Source organism: Sorex fumeus, unplaced genomic scaffold (genome assembly GCF_029834395.1).
Source record: "Sorex fumeus unplaced genomic scaffold, SorFum_2.1 ptg000065l, whole genome shotgun sequence".
In the NCBI taxonomy this organism is placed as follows: Eukaryota; Metazoa; Chordata; class Mammalia; order Eulipotyphla; family Soricidae; genus Sorex; species Sorex fumeus.
The window spans coordinates 5231487-5257498 of NW_026606122.1; the positions used below are offsets into that span (position 1 = coordinate 5231487).

Sequence of the window (26012 nt, forward strand, 5' to 3'; positions counted from 1 at the left end):
AGTTTGATATTCGTGGAATATCAGTTTGGGTTCAGGAATGTGGCCAATATTTAATGACCACAGGATCTTGATGGGGTTAGGCTTGACCCATGGGTATGGGCTTAAAGGATAAATTTAGGGGGCAGGGATGTGGCTCAGTGGTAGAGCACTTGCCTAGCATGTGTTCCATCCCTGTGTTCCCTGAGTTCCATCCCTAGTGCCACACCACAACAACAAAAAATGATTTTTCCTCACAACCAAAGAGATAGTACAGTGGTGGGCTGGAGCAATAGCACAGTGGGTAGGGCGTTTGCCTTGCATGCAGCTGACCCGGGTTCGATTCCCAGCATGCCATATGGTCCCCCGAGTACTGCCAGGAGTAATTCCCAAGTGCATGAGCCAGGAGTAACCCCTAAGTATTGCCAGGTGTGACCCAAAAAGAAAAAAAAGAGATAGTACAGTGGGTAAGGTGCTTTTCTTGCATTGCATGAGCTCAACCTGGGTTTGATCTCTGACATCCTATAGGGTGCCCTGAGCCCCTGAGCATCACCAGAAGTAATTTCTGAGCAGAGTCAGGAGTGATCCCTGAGCATTGCCAGGTGTAAACCATAGACTAAAAAAATTCCCAGAATGGGGGTTTGAAACACACCCAACAGTTCTCAGGGCTCACTCCTGGTTCTGTGGTCAGGGATCAATTCTGGCAGGTCTCAAGGGACCCTATGGAATGCTGGGGATGTCCATATGATCATATGCAAGGCAAGTGTCCTAGCTCCTAAACTATTTCTCCAGTCCCAAGTTTGGTATTTATGCCGGTAGAATTCAGGTTGGGCATTTATGGTATAGAGCTTTGGTTTAGGAACTATCTCATCATTTGGTGTATTCAGGATTTGTAATAAAAGAACCCTGGGGTCCACAGTGTGGGTTTAAATGAATACAGATTTGGAGTCTGGGATTCAATGGCATATTCAGGTTTAAAGTTTGTGAAACAGGAGCTGGAGAGATAGCACAGCGGGTAGGGTGTTTGCCTTGCACACGGCTGACCCGGATTCGATTCTCAGCATCCCATATGGTCCCCTGAGCACCGCCAGGAGTAACTCCTGAGTGCAGAGCCAGGAGTAACCCCTGTGTATCTCCAGGTGTGACCCCCAAAAAAGCAAAAAAATAATAATAAAGTTTGTGAAACAGGGTCTGGAGCAATAGCACAGCAGGTAGGGCATTTGCCTTGCACGCAACCAACCAAGGTTTGATTCCCAGCATCGCATATGGTCCCCTGAGCACTGTCAGGAGTAATTCCTGAGTGCAGAGCCAGGAGTAAACCCTGTGCTTTGCTGGGTGTGACCCCCCAAAAAAAACCAAAAAAAATACAGTTTGTGAAACAGATTTCCAACAAACATCTGAGGTTCAGAAATTTTGATGGGGGATAACTAGGGTCCAAAATCTTAGTTTATTGCAGATTTGAGGTTCAAGTAAAAAAAAAAAGATGATGCTCAAGACCAGGGATGTATCTCTGTAGTAGAATATATGCCTTTCATGTGTGATGTCCTGGGTTCAATACTGCTAGCCCTCCGCCCCCACAAATAGGTCATTTGTTTGGAGCTTATGGAACAAATTAGGCTTTGGAGGAATACTACAATAACTGGGGGTTTAGAGATCTTTGTTTGGTGGGGGTTTTCTTGGGGTGGAGGGAGGGTATACCCGGAAATGCTCAGGAGTTACTCCTGGCTCTGCACTCAGAAATTACTCTTGGAAGTGCTCAGGCGACCATATGGGATGCCAGTGATCAAACCCAGGTCATCTGCGTGCAAGAAGGCAAGCACGCAAGTATCCCCCCTCCCCCCTGCGCTGTACTATCACCCCTGCCCTGGATTTAGATATCTTGACATAGAGATTCTGACATCAGTCACTGAAGACTCAAAATGGCTAAGAACTCAATGTCTGATGAGGTCTTTGGTGCTGGGGTTCAGAGGGTCTCTGATCACTAAGAAGTTCGGGGGCCTATTATGCACAGGAATTTGGGTTCCTGGGTTAAAAACTGTTTTACATGTGTCGTCGGAGGGAGGTATCCTTACCTGAAGTCCGTAAAGACGGATGAAGTAGGATTTCTGGGGGTTATCCTTCACAAAACACACAGCCCCACAATGCTCCTTGGTCCAGTGGTCGGCTCCAGGGGGCAGCGCCAGGTACAGCTGAACAACTGCCGTGGCCAATGTCTGGGAAACGAGAACAGGATTCAGTGGAATCCAGTCAGAGGGTCTGGGAGCCAGACCTAGACCTCCGTGCACACTGCTATCAGGGGCCTGGAGAACATGAAGAGCAGCAGCGCCCGAGGAAACGAAGAGAGACATGTAGGGAGGTCTTCCTGGAATCGGGGAGCAGGGTAGAAGTGGATTCTGAGAGATGATAGGGAGGGAATGGGGAAAGGAGGGAGAAAGAAAAAGGAGAAGAGAAGGATGGGGAAGAGGAGGAGAGAGAGGAGAAAGAGGAAGGAAGAAGAGAGACAGGAGAGGGCCAGCGGAGGCCCCAGCTCACCCAGCATTTCCGTCCAAGCATCTCAAAGATTCGCTGATTCTCGTGGTCCTGGAGGAGGGTGGAAGGAATGTTCTGCTGAACACCTGGTCCTCCGCGGCCCCCAGGCCGACTTCCCACGGGGACCCCACTCATGGTGCCTTCTGTTCTAGTCTCTCCGGCTAGTCTCTGGGTGCAGGGTAAGAAGAGGAACTTCCGCAGTGAGCTGGGGAACAGGAAGTGCACAAAACCGCAAGGGAAACAAGTCCTGTAGGGGCCCCTCACTGGGCCTGGTCTCTTCCCTAGAACAGGCTGGGACCCTCCTCTATCAGACTGGAGCCCTGCTTGCTTGGACTGCTTGGATGCATCTTTTGGATCAGCTCCTGTCCGCTTCGTCCTTTCTTACTTTCTCGAACTGCCCCATCTCCCTCGAACTGACCCCAACTATCCTCCCTGATTGGCTGTCAGGCCTCGAACCAGCAGAGGCTACTGTGGCACAGCTCTAAGGCCCACTTCTGTGGGAGTGGTCACTGGTCTGTCCTGCTTCCTCCCCAAAGCATCTAGTCAGCTTGGGCCACAAGGCACATCGCCATCCCGAAGGTAATTGATTTTTTTCTTTTCGTTTTTTGGGTCACACCCAGCAATACTCAGGGGTTACTCCTGGCTCTGCACTCAGGAATTACTCCTGTTGGTGGTTGGGGGGACCATATGGGATGCCGGGGATTGAACCCGGGTCAACCACTTACAAGGCAAATGCCCTCCCCGCTGTACTATCACTCCGACCCCTGAAGGGTAATTGAGTTGAAATTTTTTCTCTAATTACTGGGAAGCATCTGGGATCCCAGTCCTCTCCTAACACCCCACAACAGTGAGCACTAGGCTTCCTTACTCATTTCTTTTTTTTTTTTTTTCAGTTTTTGAGCCACACCCGGCAATGCTCAGAGCTTACTCCTGGCTCTGTGCTCAGAGATTACTCTTGATGGGACTGGAGAGTGTATCAAATGTGGGTGGGCTGGCCATGCAAGACAAGTGCCTTAAGTTCCTTACCCACCATACTATCATTTTGTCAAGCCCCTCCTTCCTCATTTCTTACCTCCCTGTAGGCTCCTCCCTGTAGCTCCCACAAGCTTTTGGAGAATGTTTGATGCCTAAATAATAGTTGAGGCCAGAGAGATAGTTCCACAGGTAGGGCATTTACCTTGCATGAGGCTAACCCAGGTTTGATCCCTAGTATCCTATATGGTTTCTGAGCAACTCCAGGAGTGACCCTGAATGTAGAGAGCGAGGAGTAAGCCCTGAGCACTGCCAGATGTGGCCAAAAACCCAATAAATAAATAAATGAAAGCTGAGTTCATTTTTCATTACTTTTGAATATTTTGTCTCTTTTTATTTCGTTGACTTGGGGCCAAACCTCGTGGTGTTCAGGGTGTACTTCATGTTCTGTGATAAAGTGCCAGTCCCAGTGGAGACTATACAATTCCTGGGATGGAACCCGAGCCTCCTGCATGCAAAGCAGGTTCTCCAGGTCTTTGAGTCATTTCTCCATCCCCTGAACTCTGGGTTTTTAACTTCCTACTAGTATATGTGGGTTAAGGTGTTTGCCTTACATGTGGCCAACCCCAGTTTGATCCCTGGCACCACAAAAGATCCTTTGAGTATTACAGAAGTGATCCCTTTAGGCACAGAGTCAATAGTAGTCCTAAGTATCACCAGGCAAGGGCCAACCCCCACACTACCTCCCTGCAAACATGTCATTTTCAGAGACTTTCTTTTTCCCACGTTGACATTCTCTTTTTCTTGTGGTAGAAGGGTGTTGGGGGTAGGGAGCACACTGATGTTACTCCTGACCATGTGCTCATAGATCAATGCTAGGGGGGCTCACTCAATATGTGCTGTAAGGGATTGAAGCTAGGTCAGCCACATGCAAGACAAGCTCCCTTCCTGCTATACTATCGTTCTGGTCGAGTATGCTAATTTTACATTCAACATTCAAATAGCACTGAGTGTGTGTGTGTGTGTCAGGTGCTATTCTGGCCTCTTCATAAATATTGACTCCCTTAGAGCCACAAACAGCCTATGGGATACACACTATGACCATTGCCCATTGGACAGAGGGACCCTGGGTGTTCAGTGGTTCAATGACTGATTTTCCCATTAGCTCCCATTAAACTAGTAGTCTGGGGCTGGTACAAACACTCTTCAGCATTGTGTTCCTGCAGCCTCTTACATCTGTCTTTTGAGAGCTGTCTCCAAGGTACTTCATTTTCTCTTTCTTTTTCTTTTTTCTTTTTAATATTCAGGCCACAGCCAGCAGTGCTGAAGCGAAATTCCTGGCTCTGGACTCAGGGATTACTCCTGGCTGACTTGGGGACCATAAGGGGCCATAAGATTTTCAAACCCAGGTTTGCTGTGTGCAAGGGCAAACATCCCACCCACTATACTATCACTCCTGCTCCGTCTTCATGGATGTGGAGCTTAGCTTCTTTTTTCCCCATTTTAACCTGATGGACAAATTTCAATGCTCTTTGTGGATCTGTGACAGCTGATAGTAATCTGTTCTGAGTTCCTGTGGATTAGCACACTGATCATCAAAGATCTTCTGTCTAACAACCTTTTTACTTAACAGATCAAGTTGGTACAGGTAAGACAGGGAAGAAAACAAGGAGGTAACAAGGTCAGAAGCAGGGAGAAAAAAGGAGGGCTAGCTTCTTTTTTCCTTTTTTGTGGGGGAAGCCATAGGAGGAGGTGCTCAGGGGGCTACTACAGGCGTAGTGCTGGAGTGGAAGTCGCTCCGTGCAGTACACAGGGAACTATGTGGTACTAGAGATTGAACCCAAAGCATCCACTTACCGTCTTGAGCCACCTCTCTTGCGTAGCCTAACTTCTGAAACCATGGGTTGCAGCCACATTGCTTAACTGAATATGGAGTAACACACACAAAAAATCGACAGCAGTAAAAGATTTCTCCATGCACAAGGACCCAAAATTAATTCCAAATCTACCATGTAATGAAGTCGAGGTGTTTCTAGCAGCACCACACAAGCTGCTTATCTCTGGAGAAATGGGGGGGGGGGTTGCAGGTATGTTATACAAGTTTCACAACCTATGTTGCATATTGGCAAGGCTTAAAAGGGAGAGGTGGCAACCTCAAGATGGGATTTTAAGACTTTTTTCAGTCAACCAGAAAATGCCTAGGGAGGTTCAGGACTGATGAGAGTCTGTGATGGTACAGTACAGACCTGATGAGTCACCAGCAATGAAACATCTCACCATCTCAAGGCAATCGTTAAACCTCACCTGGGTTCCACTTGCGCTGCCCAGAGTGGGAAATGATCCCTGCTACCCAATTTCTCAGGGTTGGGGGGCTGTGGAACCCAGACTGCAGTAAGGAATTGTTCTTTGCAGGAAAGAAAACAAAATCCTAAATTTCTGCCCAGATCTCCTCGGACACACCTTCCCTCCCAAAAAAATGAATAATGAAGTAAATAGTCGTATTTAGAAATTAGGAAGGAAGGAAAGAGAAAGACTAATGCATTCACAAGAAAACACAGGCTTCTCCAGAGGGGATTACTGAAAAACGCATCTTAGATGAAGATGGGGGCTACATTCCCCTTCCGTTCCCCCATTTCAACAGAGATGTTTCTAGATTGCCTTTGCAGAGATGATTTTATAGGTTTTGTTCCAGACTACCCCCACGCAGAGCTTTCTGTGGAGGTCAGAGTGTTCGTTGCTATGGTGTTGTCAAGGGAAAGAGCTGAGATCTTTGAGTGTCCACCTGCGTGTCCTTATTGCAACCCTTTGTTCCTGCTGGAGCTTCTCTCAGGAAGGTGGGGGTGGGGTGGAGGATCCAGCCTTCTCTGGGCTGCCACAGGCGCCATTTCAAGTCTTATGAGACCTCAATTCCTGAGTCCACAAAGTGGGGCTGCTTTAGGGTGAGACAGAGTAACCCTCTTTGAATCATCTTGTTTTTTGTTTTACTTCTCAAGAATTAATTGCCATGGTGGTGAGAACCTTGTCTGCTTACTTCAAATTCCGAGTATCACACCATCCTCAGAACATTGGTGGGAATGACCTGCAATCACCAAGCCAGAAGTAGCCTCCTAAACACTGCCAGGGGTGTCCTAGCCCCTCCCAAAATAGGGATCTATGCTCAGAGCCCTGTTGTTTTTTTTTTCAATTTGGGAGCGGCACCTGTCAGCGTTTAGGGTTTACTCCTGACTGCACTCAGGGATCACTCTAGGAGGTGCTTGGGGGACCATAAGGGGTGTGGGAGAGCAAACTCCAGTAGGTGGAGTGCAAGGTAAGCACCTTGCTTGCTGTACTATCTATCTGGCCTCTAGAGAATCCTGTTATATCCTATTGGACAATGAGTTTGGTCTTCTGGGCTCTTTCTGGCCAAATGCTCTTTGGAGGTCAGAGCTGCCTCCCACCCCCATCCCCCACCCCCCAGACCCTGCACAGGTCGGGAGGGAGTATGGAGTTTACAGGGTGTGTATTTCATACTGTTTGTTTCCCCAAACAAACAATTACCCAACATCCACTCTCCCTCAGTTTCCCATTTGGGTGGTGGGGATGAAACTCCCCAGCAAACATACAGCAAGGTGGAACATGAAGGAGCAGAATTGGGGTGTGTTCCTTCTTGGGTTTCTGAAGGGGAATGGCTCATCTTGAGAAGAACCCACAAGATCCTCAAAGACACCAGCACAGCAACCCATACTGGCGAGTTCAAAGCTTCTCTCTAAAAAAAGGTTCAAAACCCCTTTTGCAGCCATGGCTCCAAACATCTTCTCTTTACCCTCCCAACTCACCAGGTGAATTAATGCATGCCTCCAGGCCTTGGATCCCCTTTCCAGCCTATTCAACAGGTCACATCCCTGCTTCTTTTTCACAGGACCAAGGCCAGCATTTTATTTGTGCCCCACTCCACAACTTATCCCCGCAGCAGCCACCAACTGCATCAATGAATCTCCCTCACCGAACAAAGAGCCAGGGAGATAGCTCAAGGAGCCAAGCACAGGCTTTGCATGTGGGAGCCCCGGGTTTGAGCCCCAGCACTATGTGGTACCCTGAACACCACCAGGAGTGACCCAGCACCAAACCAAGGAGGCGCTCCTACGCATTACCGGATGTGACCCCAAAACCAGAAACAAAAAAAGAACACGTAAAAAAGGTTGAAAACCACTAGTCTGCAGCAGTGCTATTAACAGCTGTCCCATAGGTAACAAGGGGTGGGAAACTTTCAAGTTGACAAATGTTTATTGAAGGAACAAATGAACAAGGGATTAATGTGAGATTTCAAGTGTTTGGCGACCTTTTCTGATCTTATATTTATTAACTCTGTAAATTGCACATCCACAGACACACACACACACACACACACACACACACACACACACACACGTGTCTTGCTATTTCCTCTGTTGTACTGAAGAGGACATTAAGGCCCAGAACAGTTTAGCTCATTTGCCTAAGGACACATAGCTTAAGAGTGTGTGAGGTTTAAGTGAGAAATGACTCCAAAAGTGTTAAGTCTCACTTGCCTTTCAATATAAGTCTTGTTCCTGCATCCCCAGGGATCCAGGGCTGTGGCTCAGTGGGAAACATTTGCCTTGCAGGTGTGAGGTCATCCCTAGGTTCCACTCCAATGTCCAAACTAGGGACAGAACTCAATGGCTTGAGCACTGGCTTAGTATGTAAGAGGCCTAGCCCAGGTTAGATCCCCACTAGCTAATTGGGGCAACACTAATTGCTCCCAGCTACTCCTGAACACAGAGCTGGGAGTAACCCCTAAGCACCACTGGGTATGGTACAAACATTAAAAAAAAACTCATTTATCAGGGATCTAGTTCAGCAAAAGAACACTTGCCTTGCAAGTATGAGAACCTAGGTTCAAAATCTAACATTTCAGCTTTTTTTGTTCTTAGTTTTTGTTTGTTTTGGGGTTATACCCAGTGGTGCTCAGGTCTTACTCCTGAGTTTGCACTCATAGATCAGTCCTTGCAGGGCTCAGGGGATTATATGGGATGCCAGGGATCAAACAGGGTTGGCCATGAACAAGGCAAGTGTCCTAGCTGCTGTACTATCACTACAACCCCAGTTAGCACTTCAGTTTAAAAAATAAAAACAAAAATATTCCTGGCTCGCTCATAAAGACCTTGTTCTCCCTTGAACACATAACTCTCTTGCTTGTCTCTTTGTCTCTTTAATAGCGTTTTGCCAATCTGGAGAAGTCCATGTTCTCTTGAACCAGTATTTTTTCTCTTTTTTTCCTGTCATATCTTTCTAAGCAAGTTTTGTTCAATAAAAAATTGTCATTGGGGCTGGAGCGATAGCACAGCAGGTAGGGCGTTTGCCTTGCACGCAGCCAACATGGCTGACACAGGTTCAATTCCCAGCACCCCGTATGGTTCCCTGAGCATCGCCAGGAGCAATTCCTGAGTGAATGAGCCAGGAGTAACCCCTGAGCATCGCCGGGTGTGACCCAAAAAGCAAAAAAAAAAAAAATTAAAAAAAATTGTCATCTTCTGGGGGCTGGAGCGATAGCACAGTGGGTAGGGCGTTTGCCTTGCATGCAGCCAACATGGCCGAACTGGGTTCGATTCCCAGCATCCCATATGGTCCCCCGAGCACAGCCAGGAGTAATTCCTGAGTGCATGAGACAGGAGTAACCCCTGAGCATTGCCGGGTGTGACCCAAAAAGCAAAAAAAAAAAAATTGTCATCTTCGGGGCAACTGTGGCCTCGTGGGATGGGGGCGGAACCGGCACTTCCTTCCCGCCCTGCAAAGACCACAAGTTGTCCCCCGTGAGTGGCTCTCCATCACAGCCATGGATCCAGAGGCACATAGACCTAATTCGGAACCCAGCAGCTTTAGGCAGAAATGTGAATGAACTATGCATTAAGCTATGGTGCCTTGCCCCCTCGGGAGGGAAAGGGTATCTTTCTCTTCCGCCTTCTCCGCCTCCCCCCCCCCCCCCCCCCCCCCCCCCGCACAGTAGGCGCCGCCTCAGAGCTTATTGGACAGCCAGGTATGAGCCAGCGGTGACAGGGCAACTGCTGCCTCATAGGATGGAGGGCAGAACCAGCACGTCCTTCCCACCCTGCCGAGATCACGAGTTGCCCCCCCACGAGTGGTTCTCCAGCACAGCCATGGACCCAGAGGCACACAAACCAATCTCAGAACTATGCGGCGTTTGGCAGAAATCCCTCCAGACTTAATTAGTAAAATATCAGAAATCCAAAATCATTCAGCCGCGATATGGTCTTCATAACCAGCAATAAAAAACAAATTATTTCACTATGCCTTTCCCAAATTATTTCACTATGCCTTTTCAGCATGTTTGATTGTCGGGGGGAAATTCCAAATAATGATGGTGCATCTTTTGTCAAATTAATGAATGTAAGCAAAGTAGAGAGAGAGTTAAGTGGAAACCATCTGCCTCACATGCATGGGGAGGGGTGGGATGGGGGGTATATTGGGGTTTTTGGTGGTGGAAAATATGCACTAGTGAAGGGATGGGTGTTTGATCATTGTATGACTGAGACTTAAACCTGAAAGCCTTGTAACTGTTCTCACGGTGATTCAATAAATAAATTTTTAAAAAATTGTCATCTTGTTTCTCAAAAAAAATAATGGGGCTATGGGGCTGGAGCAGTAGCACAGCCAGTAGGGCGTTTGCCTTGCACGTGGCCTACCCGGGTTCAATTCCCAGCAGCCCATATGGTTCCCAGAGCACCACAAGGAGTAATTCCTGAGTGCAGAACCAGGAGTAACCCCTGTGCATTGCCGGATGTGATCCAAAAAGCAAAAAAAAAAAAAAATCCTGGGGCTGGAATGACAGTACTTACCTTGCACGCAGCTGACTTTGCAATCATCAGCACCCCATATAGATCTCTGAGCCCAGCCAGTAGTGATCCCTGAGCACACAGACAGGAGTAAACCCTAATCACTGACCAGGTGTTTCCCAACCTCCCCCCTCAAGCTACCCCTCTTACAAGCCATCTTGCATTTGGTTAAGAAAATATGGTTTCAGTGAAGGTATCAGTGGGGGTGTTTGTTGCACCGGTTTTTTTTTTCCTTTTTGGTCACACCCGGCAATGCAGAGGGTTAGTCCTGGCTCTGCACTCAGGAATTACTCCTGGCGGTGCTCGGGGGACCATATGGGATGCTGGGAATCGAACCTGGGTCGGCCGTATGCAAGGCAAATGCTCTCCCCGCTTTACTATTGCTCCAGCCCCCTGCACCGATTCTTGAGTTCTGTTTTGGAGTCAGACATAGAGGTGCTCATCAGGGATTACTCCCACCCCTGGCAGAGGTTGGGGTTGTATGTGGATGCAGTCTTCTGGATTGGACCTAGACTCCCCAATGCAAAGCACACACTCTGGTCTTTGAGCTATCTCTTTGGCCTCTTTTTAATGGTGCTTACACACACCTTGATAGCACAGCGGGTAGGGTGTTCGCCTTACACGCGGCCGACACGGGTTCGATTCCTCTGTCCCTCTCAGAGAGCCCGGCAAGCTACTAAGAGTATCCTGCTCACACAGCAGAGCCTGGCAAGCTCCCCGTGACATATTCAATATGCCTAAAACAGTAACAAGTCTCACAATGGAGACGTTGCTGGTGCCCTATCGAGCAAATCGATGAACAACGGTAGGACAGTGCTACAGTGCTACACACACCTCACTGTGGTGAAACCAGAAATCACTTCAGTGACCAGGGACTGCAGACAGCTGAGCTACCTCACCTAAACTCATTACCTGGACAACCAGAGATACGACTCATGACGAATATGCTGACAAGTTTACACTCAACACTATTCCTTGGGAGAAGGAAAGTCTCATTTCAGAGTTCCATAGCTTCCCTGGTGAAAAAAGAAGTCAGAACAGAGCAGTTTGCTTCTTCACCCTTAAACACAGACTTTTTTTGTTAATCCCTTTTGGCCAATCAGGATGCTTGCAATAGAGAAGAAATTTGCATTTGAAGTAAATTAGGAAGAGACAACATATTTATCTTTGGGTGCTTCTTGGTAATCTCTAACAGCCAACAGGGTTGATCAGAAACTGCATTTTCCACCTTGGGGCATTTGAGATAGGATGTATTCAAGGTATGAGCATATGCAAGCCTTGAGATAAGAATTCCATATTCATAAAAATATATTAAAAGAATATCTAGCTCTGAGCACCAGGATTAAAAGCTGAGAATTGACCAGAGCAGCCTCACAAGCTATTGTAGTTGTAAATGTGTGTGCTTCCACAATCAAAGGAAAAGCTCCCCCCCCCCCCCCCCGTTTTGTCATCAACCTAGCTGAGTTGTGGGGAAGGGGGAGCACTGACAATGTGGTGTTCCAATTGAGGCCCCTACAATCTCTCCAAACCACATGCAAATTTTCCCTTTTCACCAGAGAAGAAAGCTTTGGCCAGAACTCACCTCTGCCTAGTTAAAATATTGTGGTTTTGGTTTTGGAGTCACACTCAGCAGTGCTCAGGGCTTGCTCCTGGCTCTGCACTAAAGGATCATTCATTCCTGGTGGGGTTCAGGGAACCATGTGGGTTCCCGGGATGAAACCTGGGTCTGGTGCATCCAAGATTTCCCCCACTGTACTATCTCTAGATGGTAAAAATGTTTTTATTCTACACCCAGCCCCACCGCACGTTGCTGAGTGCAACATGATACTGGGATTCTGATGCAGATGACGCTGGAGCAGCGGTGCAGGTCTCTGTGTTCTTCGTCCTTGATTTCCAGGTTTCTGAATATATTCAAGAATGAAAAAAATTGAATAATAAAGATGCTCAAACTCAGAGTTGGCAATTAGAAAAGTTCATTGGAAAGTAGAAAAGAAAAGAAAAGAAAAGAGGCTCCCCAGGAGAGAAGGAATTAAGTATAGGACTAAATTAACCATGGCTCTTTTTGTGGGATTTTTATAGGAAAACCTTATCTTTGTGTTACAGGGAATGTAGGGAAATTAAAGATAAAGGTTTTCTTGTAGATCTTCTTAAATGAAAATTGGGCTCTTGGCAACAAAGGATGCAAGGATCTAAGAGATGTTTGCCTGGCCATTTGCTTTAGGTATTTACCATTATCTTTAGCCTCCTACTGTGAGCCTAAACTCTGGGAAAGAATTTTATGATGGACAATAGTTAACTTTTGTTAGGTTTATCAGAAAAAGCCCAGGAATTTTCAGAAATTAAAAAACCTGCTAACAATAGCTGGCAAGGGTAAACTGAGGCGTACTCCTTCATGCCTAAGCTCAAATGTGTACTCTCCAGTGTGACCAAGTATGCTAGCACAGCACTCCAATGGGCACCCCCCAGTAACCCCTGCACCTCCACTGCAAGTACCAAAATTGAAACGAAATTTGGGAACCCCATGCCCAAACACGCCTTCACATTCCTTGTCCTGATCTCAGACTTGTTCCCTTTAAATCTATATGGCAGGAGTGTGTGTTGGGTTGAGAGGTGGCTCAGGCTAAGCCTCCGCTACATTTTCTGGAGACTTTTATGATAGGTTTATTTGCATAGGGGGGGATGTTGGGGGCGGGGGTGTCTAAAGTTGTACTGGCAGGGTCTGACAACTAGGCCCATCCAATACTCAGACAATAGAGTAACTGCGGAGCCATAACCTCCAGGTCACCAGGGCCGTGTGTGGGGGGGGGGGGGGAGAGGGGGTGTAGGAGTGAGGGGGCAGGGGGGACGGGAGGCAGAGCCATACCTGGAGATGATCAGGGGCCACCAGAGCCAGACTATGCAGTGCTTGGGTGACTATGTGGTGGTGGCACTCAAACCCAGGACAGTCACATATCTCCAGTTCCCTGCTGGTAATTTTTGTAAAAATTGTGTTTGTTTTTGGGCCAAGTTGGTCGTTCTCAGGGCTTACTACTGGCTTGTGTTCAGGGATCACTTCCTACAGGGCATGGGGGACTCTATGTAGTGCCAGGAATCAAATCGTGGTCAACAATGTGCAATACAAGCACCCTACATACTGTACTATTCTCTGGTGGTGATATTTTTGGAGCCACACCCAGGAGTTACTCCTGATTCTGCACTCAAGAATCACTCCTGGACTAACACCCAAGAGTGGCCGAGATTAGTATCAGGAATTTTGCTCCATGGTTTGGAGGCCAGCCACACATGCTAGGGGAAAAGGGAGCTCAGATAGAGAAGGGAGCACCAAATAAAGGGTGTTGGGAGGATCCTCCCAGGATGGGAGAAGCATGTTGAAAGTAGACTAAACATGATTGCCACTCAATGCCTCTTTTGCAAACCTCAACACCCAAAAGGAGAGAGAGAACAAAAGGGAATGCTCTGCCACAGAGGCAGGGTGAGATGGGGGTATGGGGGTTGGGAGGGATACTGGGACCCGTGGTGGTGGAAAATGGGCACTGGTGGAGGGATGGGTATTTGTTCATTGTATAATTGAAACCCAAGCACAAAAATTTGTAAATCTACAACTGTACCTGCTGGCCGACTTTGACCGTAAGTGTGGAAAGGTAGGACTACAACTGAATCTTACGAAGACAATGTTTATGAGAAACAGCCTCGTTCCTGATGCCCCATTCGCTCTCAACGGAACGACCATCTCCGAATGCAACAGCTATGTGTACCTAGGTCGAGAGGTCAACATGACAAATGACCTGGCACCCGAGCTGCGCAGGAGGAAGAGAGCGGCTTGGAACGCCTTCAAGAACGTCGAAGAAATAGCTAAGAGGACGAAGAACCTCCGGCTCCGGGCACATCTCTTTGATTCCACCGTTCTTCCTGCATTAACATATGCCTCAGAGACCTGGGCCCTACGCAAACAAGATGAGAACAGGTCTCCCAAAGAAGAATAGAAAGAGCTATGCTTGGAATATCACATTTCACTCAAATGAGAGAAAGAATCCGGAGTTCTGACATCCATCGACGATCAAGAATCAGGGACGCTGTCTCATTTGCCAAGGTGTCGAAAATCAGATGGGCTGGTAACGTAATGAGATTTAAAGACGACTGCTGGACTAGAGCTGTTACTGACTGGATTCCACGGGATGTCAAAAGACCGTGTGGCCGCCCACCTACCAGATGGTCAGACTTCATCAAGATCATGAACGATCGGTTTGAGGCCCTTCATGTTCCCGGAGAGAACAGATGCCACTGGGCTACACTAGCACGCGACAGGGACAAATGGAGACGTTACTGGCGCCCGCTCGAGCAAATCGACGACTAACGGGAAGTTAAGTGATTAAGTGATTAAGTGACAACTGTACCTCATGGTGTTTCACTAATAAAAGGCCCTCCCGTTGATTGTCGATTTGCTCGAGCGGGCCCAGTAACGTCTCCATTGGAGACTTTGTTGTTACTGTGTCTGGCATATCGAATACGTCACGGGGAGCTTGCCAGGCTCTGCAGTGCGGGCGAGATACTCTCGGTAGCTTGCCGGGTTCTCCGAGAGGGGCGGAGGAATCGAACTCGGGTCGGCCATGTTGGCCGCTTGTAAGGCGAACGCCCTACCGCTGTGCGGCTGGAGCACTAATAAAAATAATAATAAAAAATCAATAAATAAGAAGAAAATAAGAATCTCATCAATAATTAAAAAAGAAAAAGAATCACTCCTGGCGGTGCTTGGGGACCATATGGGGTGTCCGAGATCAAACGTCCCCACTCCCCCAGCTTTGCGTCTAGGCAAGTGGCCTACCCTCTATAGTCTCTCCAGCGGCCCCTACTGGTGATTTAATTGTTTTTTAATTGAGTCACCGTGAGCTACAGTTACAAAGCTTTCATGTTGGAGTTTCAGTCATACAATGATCTAACACCCATCCCTCCACCAGTGTGCATTTTCCACCACTAATGTCCCCAGTATCCCTCCTCACCCCTTCCCATGCCTCTGTGGTACAATCTCCTTCTTACTCTCTCTCTCTACTTTTGGGCATTATGGTTTGCAATACAGATACTGAGAGGCCATCATTTTTAGTCCTTTATCTACTTGCAGCACACACCTCCCATCCTGAGCCATCCGTCCAACCGTCATTGACTTAGTGATCCCTTCTCTATCTCAGCTGCCTTCTCCCCCAGCTCATGAGGCAGGCTTCCAACTGTAGAGCATTCTTCCTCGCCCTTGTCTCTACTGTCCTTGGGTGTGAGTCTCATATTATGATATTTTTAAAAATGAAAGTGTCACACAGCAAAAAAAAAAAAGAAAAGAAAAAAAACTTTGAGTGAAAAATATAGTAAGTGGTTGGTTACCAGGAGTAAGGGGAAGGTTGGGGAGAACCGTTTAGGAAGAGGCATTCTTTTTCATGTTAGGTATTGAAACCTCACAAATTCAAAGCAATTGAGCCACATTCCCAGCCCCAGGATGGATTATTTTGATAATGTGTGGCACTAGAACTTTGGTACAATAATACGTGTATACACATCGAGGTATATTCTAGAAACACTGTAGACAAATGATAAATCAATACAATTAGTTATTCAAATATTCAATTTTTGGTCCAAGAAGATGGCTCAAAGGGCTGATCACACATATTTGTAGGCTGGAGTCTCAGGTTCCTGTGCTTTTCTATCCCCCCAATAGCAGACAGATTTAAAAATACATATTCTTGGGGCCAGAGAGATAGTACAGTGGGTATGATGCTTGCTTTGCATGCTGTAAACCTGGGTTCCATCGCCAGCATCCCATATGATGCCCTGTGCACCACCAGGAGTAATCCCTGAGTAATTCCAGGAGTAGCTCAAAAACAAACAAACAAAAGAATCATTAGGGATGGCCTTTCATGAGGCAAACTCCACCTTCAATCCATAAGGTTCTCTTGAGCACTGACAGGGGTGACCCCTGAGCACAGAGCAAGGAGTAAACCTTATGCATTGCCTGAAGTGATCCTGAAACAAAAAAATGAATGGCAAAGTGGGATGGGGTGAAGACATAATACAGAAGGTAGATTGCTTGCATTACACACAGCTGATCCAGATTTGATCCTCAGCACCAAAAAAATTTCAAAAAGAACAGCAAAGTGGAGCTGGAGAGATAGGTCAATGGGCTGAGCTCAGACTTTGTTTTCAAGAAGTTTAGGTTCGATCCATAGTAGTGTAAAGCAAAGACTGAAAGGGAGGAACAGGAAGTTTAGTTTTTTTAGAAGTTTATTTTTTCAGCTGATTTACCTATGTCTTTCCATAAGTACACTGAACTTCCTGCAAGTTCTGTGTAAAACCGTCATGGATTGCAAAAAGGAATAATGGGCAAGGGTCCTAAGGGGATATGGTTAAAGTTGACTGATTGTTTGCTTTATGTACACTGGTTATGTACTATAACCACTTTTTCTCGCTTCTGTAACAATGCTTGCTTTGCTGTGCTTGCTGAACTTACCAGGAAACAGGATGTGGACCCTGGTGGGTAAAACAAGTTTTGTAGGTACTTACAAAGGTGTTCAGGGCACCAGGATTATATCTATACTCCAATGCCAAAGTGACTTTAAGATCTTAAGAGGAGCCAGGCTGGATGAGCAGCTGATTGCTGCCCATCCATATTTGAGTTCCTGTCTGTTCTCCAGTGTATGCTTGCTATTGTGGCCACTTCTTACCTTTGAGATTCATAGCCACCGCAGACTTCCCCATAGACAATTATAGCCCTTTTTCCCCTCAGACACCCATGGAGAAAAATGGCCAAAATCTTCAAATGTCAAGTCTTTTGGGTAATTGTACTTGTTGGTTCTGGCCTAGCAGAGATAATGGTGCTGAGGTGGTCCAGTAGCCTCTGCTCCTGCTGCCTGGTGAGCTGTCAGCACCACTTTCTCTCAGGTTGTTGAAGGGCTGTTAGCCATGAGCCTATAGTCAGGTAAGAAAATGTTAATCGTTAAATTAGAAAAACTGAAAATGCCCCACTGTTTTAGATTTATAATGATTTTGTTTATAATTTAGCTTTGCCAGCATAATACAAAAGGTGCTCTTTCCTGACCTGTTTGGAGAGGTTTCTGGGGGTGGAGGAACACAATTTAGTCTCAATAGGCCTACAGGGCCAAGTTTGCCCTGGAGACTGTTCTGTCCTTCTTCACCCACCTGAGTTATGCTCTTGGGTCAGAGAAACAGCAAATTAATCACTCGAGCATGTACACATGTGTATATGTGTATGTGTTTGTAGAAAATTTTCTGTGTGTGGAAATTGTAAAGGTCCAGGTGCTTTTTTTTACTGTGCTGGGCCTTGAGAAAACTGCAAGATTTCTAAACTAAATGATAAGTGATGAGCAAAAAACCAAAGAGAGCTTATTCAACCAGGTACAGCCCGGCGCCCAGGGCTTGGGAGTCTCTCTGGGCATGCGCAGCTAGCTCGATCCCCTAGAACAGCCGGTTTTCTCTCCCTTGATCTGCACCCTTTCCAGAGCCGTGGCCGCTAACACGGCCGTGAAATACTCTCCCACTACATATGCCATAGGAACCATAAACTACCCTCTTAGATGGAACCTTCTCTAGGTTAGCTAAGTTACTGGAAACACAGTAGCCAATAACTCATAAGCCTATCACAAATCACACTGCATATCAAGCAGAATAGTAACAGTGAACGTGAAGGACTAAACCACATTGATCAAAATGGTAAAGCAACGCAAAAGCCCACCAAACTTTCTTATTGAAGAGTCTAGCCCAGAAGACACCAACAGTACTGTAGTGTTAGACAACCTTTCTGACAAGGAATTCAGAAGGGAGCTACTTAGGATGCTTAGGGAACTAAAAGAAACAATGGAAAGCAATGCCAATAAAAGACAAGAGGATTTGAAGGCAGAAATGAGGAAAATGCAATCGGAAATATCAGACCTGAAAAACCTGGTAGGCGAATTGAAAAAACTCAGTGGAAGGCCTCAGCAGCAGAGTAACAGCTGCTGAGAACAGAATCAGTGAGCTTGAAGATGAAGTTCAGAGACTCTCCAGAAAAGAGCAGAAAATGGAAAAGAGACTCACAATTCGGGAACAGATGACAAGAGAAGACCATGATGAAGCCAAGAGGGGTAACATAAGAATTATTGGAGTCCCAGAGGAACGGGAAGAAAACCTTGATGAAGAAGAAACTGTCAAAGACATAATTGCTACAACATTTCCAGAGCTGAAAAAAACCTGTGGCCACATTTAGGAGGCCCGAAGGGTACCAGCTAGAAGAAATCCGAATAAAAATACCCCAAGACACATTTTGATCAAAATGACCAAAACCTTAGACAGAGACAAAATTCTGAAAGCAGCAAGATCGAAGAAAGAAATCTCTTACAAAGGAGCATCCTTAAAATTCACAGCTGATTTTTCTGATGAATCCCTCATGGCCCGAAAACAGTCGTGGGACATAGTGAAAAAACTCAATGAAATAAATGCCTCTCCAAAAATACTTTACCCAGCGAGACTCTCATTCATAATAGAAGGAACAACACACAGTTTCACAAACAAACAACAGCTCAGGAACTTCATAGACTCAAAATCATGGTTACAAGAACAACTAAATGGGCTACTTTAAGGCAAGACAGGCCCCTCAAATACACCAAATTTCAACAGAACAATGGGACAAAATCCCATAACAATAATCTCTCTCAATGTCAATGGGCTAAACGCACCAATTAAAAGACATAGAGTGGCAGGATGGATTAGAAAATTGAACCCAACATTCTGCTGCCTGCAAGAAACACATCTCAATATTCAAAGCAAACACAGACTCAGAGTCAAAGGCTGGAAAACAATCCTACAGGCAAACAGCTCCCATAAAAAAGCTGGAGTAGCCATCCTAATATCAGACCACATCAATTTCAGAGTGAAGAAGATCATAAGAGACAATGAAGGCCATTTCTTATTGATCAAAGGATCTGTACAACAGGAAGAACTTACAATAATAAATGTATATGCACCGAATGAGAGACCAGCAAAGTACTTAAAACAACTACTCATAGATTTGGAAAAAGACATCAATAGCAACACAATACTAGTGGGAGACTTCAACACTGCTTTGTCACCTCTTGATACATCAACCAGACTCAAGCTTAGCAAGGACATACTTCATCTGAGGGAAACAATGGAAGAAAGGGACTTAGTAGATATATATATATATAGGACACTTCATCCTCAAAATGCTGAATACACATTCTTCTCAAGCGTCCATGGAACATTCTCCAAGATAGACCACATTCTGAGCCACAAAACATACCTCCTTAAAATTAAGAAGATAGAGATTGTATCAACAATCTTCTCAGACCACAATGCGCTGAAACTAGAAGTAAATCACACACAAAAACAGAAAACTAAATCAAACACCTGGAAATTAAACAGTGTGCTATTGAACAACAAGTGGCTTAGAAAGGAAATCAAAGAGGAAATCAAAAGATTCCTAGAAACAAATGAAAATGAGGACACAAGTTACCAAAACTTATGGGACACAGCAAAAGCCGTGCTAAGAGGAATGCTATACAAGCATTCCTCAGGAAGGAGGAGCGAGCACACATAAATAACCTAACCTCACAGCTTAATAGCTTGGAGAAGGACCAACAAAAGGAGCACAACCCGAACAGGAGAAAGGAAATAATAAAACTCAGAGCAGAGATTAACGAGATGGAAACCCAAAAAACAATTCGAAAGATCAATGAAACCAAGACCTGGTTTTTCGAGAAAATTAACAAGATTGATAAGCCTCTAGCAAAACTCACAAAGAAAGGGAGAGAGAAAACCCTAATAAACTGAATCAGAAATGAAAAGGGGGTCATCACAACAGAAACTACAGAAATTCAAAGGATCCTCAGGGAGTACTTTGAGAAGCTTTATGCCACGGAACATCAAAACCTCGAGGAAATGGATAAATTCCTAGATTCCTACAGACTCCCAAGGCTGAACCAAGAAGACCTGGAATACCTGAACAGACCTGTCACCATCAAGGAAATTGAAATGGTAATAAAAAGTCTCCCCAAGCACAAAGGTCCTGGCCCGGATGGATTCACTAGTGAATTCTTCCAAATCTTTAAAGAGGACTTACTCCCAATCCTCTTTAAGCTTTTCCACGAAATTGAAATATCAAAAACACTTCCGAACAGTTTCTACGAAGTAAATATCACACTGATACCAAAGGCAAACAGAGATACCACAAAGAAAGAGAATTACAGGCCGATATCTCTGATGAACACAGATGCAAAGATCCTCAACAAACTACTAGCAAATAGAATCCAACTACTCATCAAAAAGATCATACACCATGACCAAGTAGGATTCATCCCAGGGATGCAAGGATGGTTTAACATTCGGAAATCAATCAACATAATCCATCATATCAACAAAAGAAAAGATAAAAAGCATATGATCATGTCAATAGATGCAGAGAAAGCATTTGACAAGATCCAGCACCCCTTTATGATGAAAACCCTAGCCAAAATGGGTATAGAGGGAACTTTCCTCAACATAGTTAAAGCCATCTACCACAAGCCTACAGCAAGCATCATCCTCAATGGGGAAAACCTGAGAGCCTTCCTTCTAAGATCAGGGACGAGACAGGGATGCCCACTATCTCCACTGCTGTTCAATATAGTACTGGAAGTACTTGCAATAGCGATTAGGCAAGAAAAAGTTATTAAGAGCATTCAGATAGGAAAGGAAGAAATCAAGCTCTCACTATTCGCAGATGATATGATACTCTACTTAGAGAACCCAATAACCTCCACTAAAAAACTCCTAGAAACAATAGACTCGTATAGTAAAGTTGCAGGCTATAAAATCAATACCCAAAAGTCCATGGCTTTCCTATACGCAAACAGTGAGAGAGAAGAAAGCAACATGAAAAAAAAACAATCCCGTTCACAATTGTGCCCCAGAAAATCAGGTACTTAGGAATCAGCTTAACTAAGGAAGTAAAGGACCTGTACAAAGAAAACTACAAAACGCTACTTCAGGAAATAAAAGAGGACATAAGGAAATGGAAATATACCCCCTGCTCATGGGTCGGGAGACTTAACATTGTCAAAATGGCAATACTACTGAAAGCATTGTATAAATTCAATGCAATCCCTATAAGCATACCCATGACATTCTTCAAAGAAATGGAGCAAACACTCCTGAAATTTATATGGAACAATAAGCCCCCACGAATAGCTAAAGCAATTCTTGGGCAGAAGAAAATGGGAGGAATCAACCTCCCTAACTTCAAGCTCTACTACAAAGCAGTAATAATTAAAACAGCATGGTACTGGAACAAAGGCAGAACTTCAGACCAATGGAACAGGGTTGAATACACTGACGGCTCCCCTCAATCATATGATCATCTAATCTTTGATAAAGGTGCAAATAATGTGAAGTGGAGTAAGGAAAGCCTCTTTAACAAATTATGCTGGCATCACTGGACGGCTACATGCAAAAAAATGGGCTCAGAACTCTGCCTAACACCGTGTACAAAAGTAAGATCAAAATAGATTAAAGACCTCAACATCAGACCAGAAACCATAAGGTACATTGAAGACAAAGTTGGCAAAACCCTCCATGACATTGAAGCTAATGGTATCTTCAAAGATGCCACGCCACTGGCCGAGCAAGTGAAAACAGACAGAGATAGATAAATGGGATATCTTAAACTAAGAAGCTTCTGCACCTCAAAAGAAACAGTGACCAAAATACAAAGACAGTTCTACAGAATGGGAAAGTATATTCACCGAATACACATCTGACAAGGGGTTGATATAAAGGATATACAAAGTACTGGTTAAACTCCACAAGAAGAAAACATCCAACCCCATCCAAAAATGGGGCAATGAAATGAACAGAAACTTTCTCAAAGAAGAAATCCGAATGGCAAAAAAGCACATGAGAAAATGCTCTACATCATTAATCATCAGGGAGATGCAGATCAAAACCACAATGAGATACCATCTCACACCTAAGAGACTGGCCCACATTCAAAAGAACAAAAGCAACCGATGCTGGCGCAGATGTGGCGAGAAAGGGACACTCCTTCACTGTTGGTGGGAATATCGACTGGTTTAGCCCCTCTGGAAAACAGTATGCACGATTCTCAAAAAATTAGAAATTGAGCTCCCATTTGACCCAGCAATAGCACTCCGGGGAATATATCCCAGAGAGGCAAAAATGCATAGTCGATGTGACATCTGCACTTGTTTGTTCATTGCAGCACTCTTTACAATAGCCAGAAACTGGAAGAATCCTGAATGCCCAAGAACAGATGACTGGTTAAAGAAACTTTGGTACATCTACACAATGGAGTACTATGTAGCTGTTAGAAAAGATGAAGTCATAAAATTTACATACAAGTGGTACAACATGGAAAGTATCATGCTAAGCGAAATGAGTCAGAAAGAGAGGGATAGACATAGAAAGATTGCATTCATCTGGGGGATATAAAGTAACAAAGTATGAGATTAATACCCAAGAATAGCTGAGATCAACACCAGGAGGATTACTCCATAGCTTAGAGGCTAGCCGGGCTAGAATGCCCGGGGAAAGGGAAGCTCAGATAGAGGAGGGAGCACCAAATAAAGTGTGTTTGGAGGATCCTCCCAGGAGGGGAGATGCATGTTGAAAGTAGACTATGGACTGAACATGTTTGCCACTCAATGCCTCCTTTGCAGACCACAACACCCAAAAGGAGAGAGAGAACAAAAGGGAATGCCCTGCCACAGAGGCAGGGTGGGATGGGGGGGTGGGGGTGGGAGGGATATTATCCATGGTGGTGGAAAGTTGGCACTGATGGAGGGATGGGTATTTGATCACTGTATAATCGAAACCCAGGCACAAAAATTTGTAAATCTACAACTGTACTTCATGGTCTTTCACTAATAAAAAAAAAAACCAAAGAGAAATTGATGATCTCGATCCAAATTCTTTTTTTTTACTTTTTAAAAATTCTATTCTGAATGTTAATTTTATTTTATTGTAGCACTGTAGCACTGTCCTCCAATTGTTCATAGATTTGCTCAAGCGGGCCCAGTAACATCTCCATTGTGAGACTTGTTGTTACTGTGTTTGGCATATCGAATACGTCACAGATAGCTTACCAGGCTTTGCCGTGTGGGCGAGATACTCTCTGTAGCTTGCCAGGCTTTCCGAGAGGGGCGGAAGAATCGAACCCGGTTCAGCCAGCCAGCTGTGAGCAGAGCAAACGACTTACTGCTGTGCTTTCCAAGCCTCTCTCTTCCTCCTGCGCAACTCAGGTGCCAGGTCATTAATCATGTTGACTTCTCGACCTAGGCACACATAACTGTTGCATTCGGAGATGGTCATTCCGTTGAGAGGGAATGGAGCGTCAGGAACGAGGCTGTTTCTCATAAACATTGTCTTCATAAGATTTAGCTGTAGTCCGACCTTTCCACACTCACAGTTGAAGTCGGCCAGAACTTGTGCTGCTTGGCTAAAGTTTGGTGTTATTAGAACAATGTCATCAGCAAAGCGGAGGTGGTGTAGTTGACGACCATCTATCTTCACTCCCATTCCTTCCCGTTCCAGGCGTCGCATGATGTTCTCAAGTGTGGCACTGAAGAGTTTCGGTGAAATGATATCAGCCTGCCGAACCCCTCTCTTGACAATGATGATTACTTCTTTGTAGAATGGTGAAATCCTAGTAGTGAATCCATAATACAGCTCACGGAGGATCCTGATGTATTGAGTTTGAATGCTCTGATTGGCTAGGGCTTCAATGACCGCTTCTGTGTCAACAGAATCAAAGGCCTTCTTTAAATCAATAAACGTTAGACAGAGCGGCATCTTGAACTCCCAAGAAACCTCAATGAGCTTGGTTATCGTGTGGACATGGTCGATGGTGCTGAATCCTTTGCGGAACCCGGCTTGCTCGCATGGTTGTCCTTCATCTAGTGTTCTGCCAATCTTATTCAGGATGACGCGAGTGAACAGCTTGTAGATGACAGACAATAGGCAGATTGGGCGATAGTTGCCAATGTCGTGGATGTCTCCCTTCTTGTACAGTAGTACGGTCCTGCTGGTTTTCCATTGAGACGGAACCTTGCATTCAGTCAGGTAGTATGTGAAGAGCTGAGCCAGCATATTGATGAGTACTGACGGCAGGATCTTCAGGTGTTCAGGTCTGACCTTGTCTGGGCCAGGTGCTGTTCGTTTCTTTACGACGAAATGGCGTTTTGGATTTCAGAAGGGAGAATATTGGGAACGACATATCCATCCTGCGGAATTTGGTATGTGGGCAGGTGGACATGGCTATCAAAGAGATCTGAGTAGAAGTCAAGGATAATCTTCTCCATTGCCCTTCTGGAAGATGTGATAGATCCATCAGGACGTCGGAGGGCAGTCATCTTGGTCTTGTACTTGGCGAAGGACAGGCGGGCATTACGAATGCTTTTCTCAGCTTCTGCCGCATCTGCCAGCACTGCTTCTCTTCTCTCTTTGAGGTCTTCCTTTATCGCATCTCTGCACTGCTTTGTGAGCTCGGACATTCACTTGCGGTTGCCTGAGGCATATGCCAAACCACGTTGGCTAAAAAGCTCAAGAGTTTTCAAAGACAGGCTTTTTTTGTGGCTCTCTCTCTTGGCGTTCCTCGCTCAATCATGGAGGTACTGAACCAGTTCATGGTATTCCTCGTCAATGTTGTCAACAACGACATCTTCCCATGTTGCAGCAATAGTGCCAAAGAGCTCCCAGTTGGTGGTCGTTCTGGGAGTTCTCTTCTTAAACTTTGCAGCCCTTTTTCCCCGCTCTGTGAAGTAGAATTTTGCACGAAGGAGAAAGTGGTCCAATCCCGTTTGGAATTTTGGAACAACAGCGACATCGGTCAGGCAAAACTGTCAATTGAATATGATGTGGTCTATTTCATTGTGGAACCATCCACCGGGAGACTCCCATGTCCAACGTTTAGATTCGGCCTTCTGGAACTGTGAGTTACCATGGATGGTCTTGGTTGACATGATGAACTCAGATAGTCTCTCAACCTGTTCGTTCCATTCTAGGCCATGGGTCCCGAAGTGGAGTTCTTCAGCTGATCTTCTCGGTCCTATCTTGGTATTAAAATCACCGACAATGATCTTGTAGAAGGTGTGATCTTCTTTATAAAACTTCTCCAGCTCCATGTAGAACTTCTCAATTTCTCCTTCATCATATTGGATGTTGGTGCGTAGACAACGAAGATAGAAACTGCTGGCAGTGAGCCACATCTATTCAAGTGTAAACGTCCGATTCGGGTTGTTAGGCATTCGAATGAATCAATGCTCATGGCCAAGTTCGTGTTGACAAGGACACCGACGCCTCCGACGCCTCTTTTATCGCATGTTCCGAGGAACAATTCTTCTCCAGTGTCGAAAACGGCGTGATGTGATAACGTGATGTGAAAAGTTCATAAAATTTTTGTCTTAGAGTTAATTAACTGAAATAATGTAAGAGTTTGCATCATGATATGAGTGAAGTTTTTTGCTTTTCTCTCTCTTTACACATTTTGTATGTTTTGCTTTTGTGACAATGTCTTATTTGATGTAAGCACAGGAAAACAGATAAGGTTTTGCCTTTGTAATAAGTAATTTGGGAGTTAATTAACTCCAAACTTTTAGTTTTGAAGTGGATCTTAAAAATCTTGGGTATCCATCAAAC

General features: G+C 45.3%; 1 protein-coding gene across 1 annotated transcript in view; it reads right to left on the reverse strand.

Annotated features, from left to right (window-relative positions):
- WAS (WASP actin nucleation promoting factor) overlaps window positions 1-26012 on the reverse strand; it is a 55645-nt gene that overhangs the window by 7741 nt on the left and 21892 nt on the right. Inside the window, exons 2-3 of the mRNA XM_056128661.1 lie at window positions 2509-2710; window positions 2049-2189 (exon numbers count right to left, since the gene is read on the reverse strand). Of these exons, the coding sequence (XP_055984636.1) occupies window positions 2049-2189; window positions 2509-2640 (273 nt within the window). The 5' untranslated portion in view covers window positions 2641-2710. The remainder of the gene's footprint in view (window positions 1-2048; window positions 2190-2508; window positions 2711-26012) is intronic.